Source organism: Ambystoma mexicanum, chromosome 5p (assembly GCF_040938575.1).
Source record: "Ambystoma mexicanum isolate Mex_15411 chromosome 5p, UKY_AmexF1_1, whole genome shotgun sequence".
Classification (NCBI taxonomy): domain Eukaryota; kingdom Metazoa; phylum Chordata; class Amphibia; order Caudata; family Ambystomatidae; genus Ambystoma; species Ambystoma mexicanum.
In genome coordinates, this window is record NC_090930.1 from 1,281,967,077 (window position 1) to 1,281,977,982 (window position 10,906).

General features: G+C 49.9%; 1 protein-coding gene across 1 annotated transcript; it reads right to left on the reverse strand.

Annotated features, from left to right (window-relative positions):
* Positions 1 to 511: 511 nt before the first annotated feature.
* LOC138481526 (iroquois-class homeodomain protein irx-2-like) lies at positions 512 to 9,395 on the reverse strand. The gene is made up of 3 exons (XM_069613708.1): positions 8,716 to 9,395; positions 5,739 to 6,144; positions 512 to 4,505 (listed from the first exon to the last, which is right to left on the reverse strand). Exons 1-3 carry the CDS (start codon positions 8,992 to 8,994, stop codon positions 3,769 to 3,771), a joined length of 1,422 nt encoding a protein of 473 aa, XP_069469809.1. The 5' UTR covers positions 8,995 to 9,395; the 3' UTR covers positions 512 to 3,768.
* Positions 9,396 to 10,906: the final 1,511 nt, after the last annotated feature.

Here is a 10,906-nt window from a genome sequence, read left to right on the forward strand (position 1 = left end):
CATTTTGCATTTCCTCGCCTCTCACGCGCGCGATAAAACGGCCAGTATCAGAAGCGTCTAAACATATTTACACAGCTTCTGCCCTCGACACCAAACACGGTACACGCACCCCCCCCCCCTCCGCCCCCACACACGGTGTGGCGCATAATGGCGCGATACATATACACTGCTTTAAAATAAGTACTTCTAAAATAAATTATATATTTTGTCCAGCAGATATTGTACTTGACCCTTGACACCATTCCATAATATCAAGTTCAAAATAGTTCACAGCGAGTGGGCTACTTACTTCAGCTACTCACAACTGCAAACAAATATTATCTTATGTTTCTGTACACTTTAGGCGTCAATGCAACTTATTATTATTATTTAAATCACTTTGTAAAATTAAAATAAAACAATTTTAAAAAGGCTGCGAGCAATTATCGTGTGCATGGCATTACATTACAACGAGTTGATTAGTTGCACACATGCCGAATGACGATTACATTGGGAAATAATGACGCACACCTTATTGTTCCAGACTGTTCTGCCTTTATTTACAATTCGAGTTATAAACTAGTCAAGAACCAGCGAGGATCGGGTCCCCACAAACGCTGCAAAATAAAATCCAGGCGAGGCGGGTTGCCGTGTATTTACAAACTGTCCGAGCCATTGCAATACAACTTGCATAAGGAGCCCCGGTTACAAAAATAAATATCAAACTTTGCGACTTGTGTGTGTGTGTGTGTGTGTGACCGCTATAGCTGTCCAACCATGAATCGTCTCTCAATTTAGAGGTCGCTTGCGAGGCAATCCTCGCAGCTGACACCCCGACCTTTCCCGGAGACACTGCATGCCGTGGCGACGGAGGGGCGCGCACATCCTGAGAATCAAACGCATGTGCCCACCTCAAAAGTGACCAAGTCCAGGGGCCAACACTACGCCGGGCACCAATCCAGCCAGGCGCGTGAAGCTCGAGTCAGACGGAGAACAATGGGATTGTCATGTTGTGTTGACCACAGTCACGTGACTTTAATTCTATGTTGGAATTATATGGTGTGTGATAACTTAAAGTGGTCGAATAGAATTCTGCCTGGCAGAGCTGTTGGGTGCGTTTTTCGCAAAATAATCGCGGCAGCTACCTATGTTGGGGAAAGAGCTTTGAGGTCGTGTGTGGCGCTTATCATTGCCGTGCAGCTCAAGCTCCATATCCGTGGGAAACCCCCCTTTTACGCCAGAATGGCGGAAAGAGGACGCGCAGTAGAAGTGCACAGTAGCCGAAGGGTGAAGTAGGCGCGCAATATCGCCACTGCAGGGGAGCGCTGCTCCATTAGGGACATTGATGCCTTAGCTCTCTTGCGGTATCCTAGTGGGTCAGAGGTCATCCCGATCTCAAGATACGCCAGATTTTGCTCCAGGGACGGTGTTAGGGCCTTTCACCTTTTCAAATGAAAGGGTACCCGAGCCTCAGGAGACCGGGGAACTGCACTCATATCGCCAACCAGTATGTTAATAGTATGATCATTTATATTAACAAGTAATATATAAAGGAAGGGCTTAGACTGTGCGCTTTGCAGCACTTGCCTTACTAGCTGTGTTTGCTGGAGCCCGTGCGGCCCCCACTTCCATTGGGGAAAAGAGAAGTGTTTTCACCTAGTTGCCTTTCAACACTGGTTGCTCCACATCTGCCACTTGCTTAAAAAGAAGGGTTCACAGCTATTAAGCGGGCATTCAGTGTCTCAGCTCCCTGCTGGCTCACCGTCTTGTGATAATTGGCAGCTATTAACCATATCTGTATCGCCATTAAAATCTATGCCCCCCCACGGGTGCATCAGTCTGCTTTCCACACTAAGCAAGGGGGTGGAAGGGGCAACCATCATCTTGAAATGGGCCCCACACACCTCGAGCCAGACCTGTGGCTCCTGCACATTACCAGCAATGTATTTATTTATTTTTTGCTGGTGGTGGTTTTGGGGAGAGGTGTTGGTATTCCAGTTTTTTTCCTATCTGGGAGCAGGAAACCCTGTGAGGGGGTGGCCAGGTGTGTTATAATTTGAAAGGACGAGGCAAAGGAAACAATGCATAACACCCAAAGAAGACCTATTTAGGAGATGAAAGGACACCCGAGTTGTCTGCAGCCTTACAAACTCTGCCCATACGTGTTTAACAAATTCTTAGCTGACGTCATACACCCAGATAATGAAAACACACATCCACGTATTATGCCTCACCGCCTGCCTCCTCTTACTAGAAAATAAGGTTTAATATTTGTTTTTAATTACATTCCGCCCCTTTCCACAAAAAGGGACTTATTCACATAAGTGTTTTATAATGGCAAAACCCCATTGGAAAACGTTCAGTGAATTAAGTGCAAAGTCATTTCTGCATTAAAGAATTGCACAGGGGACATTAACTGCAGCAGGTGCTCGCATTTAACATCTCGTGTGATTGATGGGTTTAGACAAAACAGTGAAGTTTAAAACAGTTATTGCCTGAATTAAAGGAAACAACGCCAGTAGCAATGATATCACGGTTTCTATTCAAATCATGGGCGGTGCCGCTCCATGAGAGGCACGAGGGCTCACAAAGGAGCGTTACATTGGAAAGAGGTGATTTGCTTTCTTATAATGAGCCTCCCGGTAGCTGCTCTGGTGGTGGTGGGGGGGGCAAGGTAGAGGGACTGGAGGGGGGGGGGACTCCACAGCTCGGAGAGTCACACGCCCCCTCACTGGCCTGGCTGAGGGATGCCTACAGAGAAGAGGTCGCACTCCCACTGTGCACAAGTCCAGTGAGGGCTCTACCAAGACACAACCACGGGGTGCAGTCAGCTGAAGGACACACACCCCTTCCCTAATACCCTTGCTCGCGCCGTCTCCATTGCAGGCGGTTTCTCTTTCAAAGCCCAGCTACCCTCTATAGCCCGCGTGGAAACTATAAGGGGCTCCTGCCACCAGTTAAAGAATGGAGTGGGGGCACGGTCACCATAATGAGGCCATCATTTCATCTGTAAAAAGCAGCCCTGTAATAAAAGTATTCGGCAAGCGGAGGTGTTATAGCACAACCACCCCGCCCCCCACAACCTCCCAGACACAAACACACCTTTGCGGCCTTCCTTCATGAGGTGCAGCATCACTGTTTAATGAAGGATTTGAAAATCAACTGCCACTCCCTGCCAAGTGGAAATACCAAGGGTAAAAGTGCCTTGTTTGCACTCTTTTTCTCCTGTAGGGAAATGCCACAGAGTCAGGATAACTATGTGCGAGTACAATAGTTGTGTTGCTTTGTGCATATTTTCTCTACAGTCCCATTTTCATAACTGTGAATGGTGATGCATATGCACACCTATAGCATGAGGGCATGTGCTACAATTATACCCAGGGGTGCATTCTGTAAGAGTATCTGCAGGTAATAAATGTACATAAAGAAGTGGAGTTGTTCTACTGTACCACAGATGGGCCACTTTCATGTTGTCACCTGAAACAATCTGACATATAAAAATATATGTGTACTTACACAGAAATGTTCACAGATGAGTAAGGGAAGGGGTGTCACACTCGATCCGTGGCCCCCATCCTCTCACTCAGCAGTGAGATGGATATCTTTGTATACTGCATCATTCTTGTGTACTTATCATTGGTGTACATGTGCAAAAACTAGGTATTCCAATAGCCTCCAAGGGCATCCTTCTAGCTAGACAAGGGCATTTGCTTGGACTCTTCTGAGATGCTGAAGCCGGTGTTGAGTCGGGTAATTGTTCAGTCAGGCTTATTGAGTGCTCACGTGAGGCTAGAGAACCGGCTCCCCTTTTTTGGACTCATAGCTAGAGCCCCGGAAGTGCTGCTCGCTCTGGCTGCTGGCAGTTCTGAGGGAGTCCGGGCCCTGCTTGTGGGCAGAGCCTGTGGTGATCACAGTCTGGCCTAGGCTCTCGCCAGCTGCCATAGCTGCGGAGCCGTAGCGCAGGATGCCCTGGCTTTGTAGGGCAGCATTGAAGTTCCCATAGTTTGCGTAGTTGCTGTAAAATGGTGATGTGTAGTAAATAAGTCCTCCTAAAATGGACGAGGGGGAGTAGGTCGAGCCGTGAGAGTTGGTGGAGGTAGGAGGGGGGCACAAGGCCGTGGATGGGCTGCTTTGACCCAGGGTCTGCTGTTTATGGTCCGAAGTGGCTATCTCTGCAAGAGACCAGAGTTTGGGTTTGACGGCCTGGGGCTGGGAGCTAGGAGAGACAGCATTGTCCAAAGAGGTCTTGTTTAGGGTCCTTGCGATTTCCTCCCTCTGTTGCTGGTGGTGGTTAAGGAGAACACGGTCCATCCCACGCAGGGGCGATGGCGGAAAGTGCTTGGTGCTGGGGAGATCTTGGTCTTCCTCCACCTCCACATCGTCGTCTTCGTCGTCCTCTTCGTACTTGTCTTTGGACTCAGAACCAGACTCGCATAGGTGCTCCACCTCCAGGCAGGGAATCTTCTCACCGTCGGACTCGGCGGAGCAGGAGTGGTCAGTCATAGAGTCCACGTGCAAACTGATACCTGAGGCAGAACAAGCAACAAGGCCAAAGTGAGTGATGTGCGCCTAATTCAAGTCTCATCAAAACAAGTCAAAGTTGGAACTCATGAAAGCTTTCTACACACATTAGCTGGGAGTATTTAGGAAGGCAATATAATCATGTGCTCTCTTTATATATAGTAACCCCAGGCCATTAGCCATTCTATGATAATAGGCCTGTGCATGTCACCCAGTCATGATTTTCTATATTCTATTATATTTGCAAGAGATTTTATCCGATACATTCTAGGACAACAAATACCACACTGGATCAGAAACATGATGTGTCAATGTTACCCTTTCCATTATTTTGCATATCTCTACTATATTTGAAATAGATTGTATTAATCAGGGACACAGTCAGGCTAAAATCATGTAGAGATTAAAGTCGTGGTAAAATCGAGTTGGGTTATTGACTCTATAATCTTATAATCTGCATGTAGGCCTACTGACCGAAGTGGATAATTGGCATCACCATTGGTGGCGAAGTGCCCTTACTTGATATAATGTTCTAAACATGGCACTGGATTTGGCAGCTTGGACTATCGAAGGCTCACACCCAACATCGCACGTGTAGCTGAGACTGAATAGTGGACACACCCCACTAGGGAATGAAACCAGGAGAATAATTGCAAGTAAAACACATTTATATGAGATAAATGCAAGCAGAGGACTCTGCTGCCCGAGAGCGCTCTGCCAAAAAGGGGGGCGGAAAAGACCAAGTCTCCCCCCAACACTATCTTAGACTGTGGACATCACCACACGTTGATGATACTGGCCGCACTTGCTCAGAGAAGTAGTGGCCAATGTGTGGTGGGGCATGGAAGGGGGAGGCTAAGGGGAGCACAGTTCGGGTGGTGGAAGAGGGGTGAAGTGATCACTGCAAATTCTCTAAGGATACATTATTTGATGCCGAATGCATGTTACTGTAAAATTGCTAATCACATTAGAGTAAAATGAATGGCCGTCTTCATGCAGAAAGCTTAAGCTGCACCAGCACTGATGTGAGTACCTATTCAGCCCAGTCTGCATTCTTCACCTTCTGAGAAATGCACTTTTGTTTTTCCCCCCATCATACAACATGAATGATTTCAAGTACCAGAATGCAAAGAACCAAAGAATGTGCCCACGCAGTCTGGGAACGGGTGGCATCTTGGGTTTGCCTATCCCTTTCCTACTAATTAACTCAATGCCATTGAACCGGAAAAAGGCCTCACCTTCATCTTCCGCCGAGGCCTCGTTGCTCTCCTGCCCCTTGTCTGAACTCTCCTCCTTAGCCCTGTCACCGTCGCCGTCCTCCTCGTCCTCATCCTCACTCTTGTTCCGCGGGGCCCAGGTCACCTTGTTCTCCTTCTTGAGCCTGCGGCGGGCGTTGGCGAACCAGGTGGAGACCTGGGTCAGGGTCATCTTGGTGATGATGGCCAGCATGATCTTCTCACCCTTGGTGGGGTAGGGGTTCTTGCGGTGCTCCTGCAGCCAGGCCTTCAGGGTGCTGGTGGTTTCCCGGGTGGCGTTCTTCCGGTAGGCCGGGTCGTTCAGCTGGTAGGGATAAGCAGGGCTGCCATAGGGGTGGTAGCTGATGGCCCCAGTCATTCCAGTCGCGTGGGCATCATACGGTGATCCCTATAATAAAAAGAGATATTTAACATAAGTTGCCAATTAATTATTCATGCTGCATAAACAACCTTAAAGGACTTGGAAATGAAAAATGACTATAATGATTTTCCCATGCACCCATTTGTTAAATATGCAATTAAAAGATGCCTTTAAGACCTTCTTTACTGACACATAGCAAGAAAAGAGAATGCCAGCAGCCTCTCAATGCGATTCTGTTTAAGGTGTTCATTTTTTGCTAAAATGTTCGAAGGATGCCCTTAATCTTCCCTCAGCTTGACTATGATACGAGTGGGCAGACCCTATTAAGTGACGTATATCCTTTTGAGAAATGAGGGCATCCAAGGTGGTGCCAAGAAGTAATAACGTGTACAAACAATCAATCAAACACATGATTCGGTTGGTACATCAGTGTTCTCAAGCACCTCCTAGGCGATGCCAAGTTAACTTGTGGGGAATGCATGGTTCATCAAATGAATGACTTATTTGGTGCACCACCATTCTCGAAACATAATAAAAGGAGTGATGCTTAGAAGAATGCATAAGAAAATAATCACCCAATCTTTCTCCAAGTGAGATGACTTTCAGTCCACGCACTTCCCTCCCAACTATCCTGACGTTCGGGGTCTTGTGGCTTTATATCAACAAAAGAGCAGAACACACCTTTCGGGTCTTCTGTTCTTGCCAACCTTTTCTTCAAATTTAAGTCCAAGGTTCTGTCCCTTGGTTGGATTGTATTCTTTGATCGTGCGTCTTTTCTTTTTGTATTGTTGGTCAATGGTTCTTGTTTTGTATTGAGTGTAATTGAATTGTTGCTATGTCAATAAATCAGGTTTTAACGCACTCCTTGTGAGGGTCATGACAGGATGGCGGTAAATGGGATAATTGGCTAAAATCCCTAACAAAAGGAAATGGGATCCTTATTATGATTAGTGAACAAGTCCAGGGGTAGACAGTTTCTGTTCTGTTGGCTCATATTGGCCCCAACTACCACGTGGAATAGGGGTTCCCTACCTTTGTTTCTCTATTTATTTTGGTAAAACGTTGGGGGCTTGGTCGTTCCAAGTGAGGCTTTCATTTGTTAAAGTGCTTCACTTCGAAAAAAAGGGGCAAACGAACTTTTAAAAAGGTACTGTCTTCTCTCTCCCCTTTTGTCGCTTTTCTAACTAAATCGCCCCTCTTTACAATTCGGCCCCCCGCTGCACGGCCAATCCAATTTGCAAACGAGAAGATATGCAGCGGGTCGAATTGATGAAATGTGGCGCAATTAGCATTTTAAATCTCCTTTGTTGACGTTTTAAATTCGGCGTGTTTGAGAGGGCACCGCATGGGGCCGCGGGGAGGGGCAAAGGGGGGGTTGGAGACGGTGCTCTGGGACTGGATTGGCAGAAGGAACCGTGTGCTTGGCTGGACAGGGCGAGGTACTAGACACTTTCTGGTGCCAAAGCCCTGGGCACACGATTACACCGTCCAGAATCTCAGGCTGGCCTCGAGCTGTTAGCAATCAAGCGGGGGGGGGGGGGGGGGGCGGTGCTGCCCGTCCCTCCCCGCGGGGTCCAGTGCCATTAAAAGCAAACATGATCCAGGGGTCGGGCAGCAGAAAAATGCCACTTTGCACAGATATTCCTCCAGCCGCGCACATTGTTTGCAAACGATCGAATGTCTTGTTAATGCGGGGGGAAAGCGATGATTAAAATGGAGTCATGTTAACGAGGCCGGAATCATATTCAGATTGTGTTTCCTTTTAATGAGAGGAACCTAAAGATCTGGCTGTGTGGCTGAAAGGGGGGCTCGGGTGGGGCGCAGGGGCCACAGCCCGAGGGCACAAGAGTAACTAGGCTGAACATTGCACGGCCCAGTGCCCCCAAGAATAGACAAAACAAAAACGCGGATTAACTACAAATACAGACCACCGAAAAACATATTGTGAGGGGGCAATGCTACAGGAGTGGGCACGCTGAAGCGACATGTAGCGCACATTTAAAAGAATCTCCTCGGCAGAAGTCAGTCCACTGAAATGACCCGTGCTCCGACCCGTAGCGTGGGAAGAAGCAGGGGCCAAGACACTCCCGAGCGTAACCAACAAAAGGATGCGTTTTCGGAACTATTTCATTACAAAATGGACACCAGATCAAATCAACAAAACACATTTACTTATATAGGGCTGCTCGTGTTTTACTGAAATGGCGGGCATGTATTACTTTTGGAAATATGTGTTGTCTCACAATTGATTACACGTGCCAGTGTGTAGATCGACACGCATTCCTGAAAGTAGTAGTGTTGTTATGAGTGCAATACTCTAAACGCCTACGTTTAAATAAAGAGGTGTCTGTGCGTTGATGTGCACGTGTGCATTTGCTCACCCGCTTGGAGGTTTGTGTTCATATATAAATATAGGTCCACTTATGCTTTAACGGCAACAGAGTGAAAGAACGCGTCGTTTGACCCCGTGCAAAGTGGACTGTTATAGTCTGAACACGGGACACTGCCTGCTCTACTCCACACTCCATTACTGATATGACATATTCAATGTAATGACCCAAAAAGCAAAGCGCATGCAGTGAAAGAGAGGCAACTCACCATGTAGGCAGGGAAGCCGGCGGTGGGGTCTCCCCCGGCCCCGGGGTAGTGCAGGGAGCCGCCGAAACACTCAGCGGCAGCCGCTGCCGCCGACGCCGCCTGGGCACTGAACGCCGACGCCGAGCTCTGGTAGGGGGTGAAGGACGAGCCCGAAGAGGCAGCCGCGGAGCGGGCCAGCAACTCCACCCCGCCCCCGCGGGCAGCGCCGTAGGCGGCCGGGCAGGAGTAGAGCGCCAGGGAGCCGGGCGGCTGGTACAGGTATCCCCGCGGGTAGGACATGGCCGGCCGGGGCCGCCGGGCAGAGCCCCGCTGCGCGCCTCTCTGCCTCCCGCTCTGCCGAGGCTCGGCTCCGCGGACCGTCTCCCCTTGCTCCCCGCTCCTTTCAGAGGTCTAGAGGGGGCGAGCGGCTGCTCTGGAGGCGCGGGCCGGGCAGGGGACGAGCATGCTGGAGGCAGCGCGGGCGCATAGTGCGGGCGCCAGCCCCCGGTGCCCGGTGCAGAGGCGCTGTGTGTGGTGAGTGGCGGCTGGTGCTGCTGCCGCTCCCCGGGCGCCGCAGAGCGCGGCCACTTTTTTCCACGGGAAACCTTAGTGTGAAGAGTTAAGAAACAGAGAAAGAGCAGCGGAGTTCCCGATGAGTTCAGGGAGATGGAGCTGTCCGTCACCTGCTCCTCATCTTCCTGTGCAGACGGGGCCCGCCCTCGCCTCCACCCCCTTCCCCACCTCCAGAGAGAGCGCACACATTGGAAGCGGGGGGCAGGGGGCGGGGGGAGGAAGGGGTGGGAACCAAGTATCACTGAACCGCAGAGGGGAGAAACCGTATCCGAGGGAGAGTCACAGAATGCCTGACAGACAAGGGGTGTGTTTATGGAAAGCGGGAGCAGCGAGGTTTAAGTCACAAGCACGCTTATAAAGCAATAGGGGTTTTGGGGGCACCGCCTAAGCCCATCATTTCTCCTCCAGTCAAGGGTTAAGCGACATATTCCCTGCAGGTCCGCAGACTCCCACAGAGCTTCAGGAGACCCGGCTCCACATGCCAAACTCGGTGCAGTCTGTGCCCTCGCCCCACGCGCACGCAGTTTACTTGCTTGGGAGGGACGCCTCGCCGAGATGTCAAGTGTGTCATGAACCGCCCCAGTACCCCCCATGACGGCTCGCATCTATTTAAGACACTTCTGTAGAATGGCACCTTATTATTCGGGCGCAGCATGCTGACGCCCATGTGTCAGCCCTTTTAACAAAGATATGTTAATTCACCCCTCGTGATGGATCGATAATGTAAGGCATGCCACAGTTATCCCATATTAGAGCATAGCTGTTCAGTTTAAAGCTGCGCTGTATACGCCCAGTAAGTATATACACACACACGCACGCCTTATCGACAGGTGCACGGGAAGGCACCCCCTTGCACGGATAATGGTGCGGGCGTTTGTGTATGTGTGCTTCTTTCCCTCTCCGTCTAAATAGACGTACAACGTGGAGGAAATAACACAATAGACAGAAATAAGCAACAGTGTCGAGGCTTATAATATGCCCTTGGATTGCACAGGGTCACCCTCTCCCAAAAAGAAAAGCTGCCCGACAACGCCTCAATCATCAAGCACATCACACCTGCTCGCCTCCCCCAGAAGCGGCCCTGCCCCCGGCGCTGCCCGCGTGAGATAATAGCCCGACCACTGCGTGATGTTTAATTGATGTGTATTGACAGGAAGTTCAAATACTGTAACGTTTTTTAATAATACATATTCGTATTTAAACCGCCGGGCGGAGAAATCGATACGGGCCGCAGCACCTGAATAAAACATGGCCGTGGGCTTCGCAGACAGCGCAGCTTCCTGTGAGTTCGGGGCCGCATTTAAGCTGCTACTGCTGCCGTCGGGGGGCGGAGGACAGCAATAAGAGTCACATTGCACTGGACAGAGGACGCAGGGTTTCTCCTTTCCCTTAAAAGATTCCGGGCTATATTGCCAATATAGAGACCGCGCCGCTGGGAGCGCCTTTGGTAAAATGGCGGCCGTGACTCTTGCGCCCGTTCCATTCCGGGGCTCGCGCTCTTGCTTCTGTGGAGTGGGGAAGAGCTGGGGGCACGAGTCTGCCGTTGGACTGGAGCGTTGTCTCCAGCCCAGGGGGACAGCATGTCGCCCGGTGCATGAATATTTACCAGAAAACGGGATTATTTCCGTAACTTAACTTT

Excerpts from the sequence above, each read along its gene's own strand:
- LOC138481526 (XM_069613708.1), bottom strand. The coding sequence starts at position 8,994 with ATGTCCTACCCGCGGGGATACCTGTACCAGCCGCCCGGCTCCCTGGCG. Across the intron at positions 6,145-8,715 it reads CCGGCTTCCCTGCCTACATG|GGATCACCGTATGATGCCCA; the intron begins GTGAGTTGCCTC and ends TTTTTATTATAG. Across the intron at positions 4,506-5,738 it reads GGCCTCGGCGGAAGATGAAG|GTATCAGTTTGCACGTGGAC; the intron begins GTGAGGCCTTTT and ends GTTCTGCCTCAG.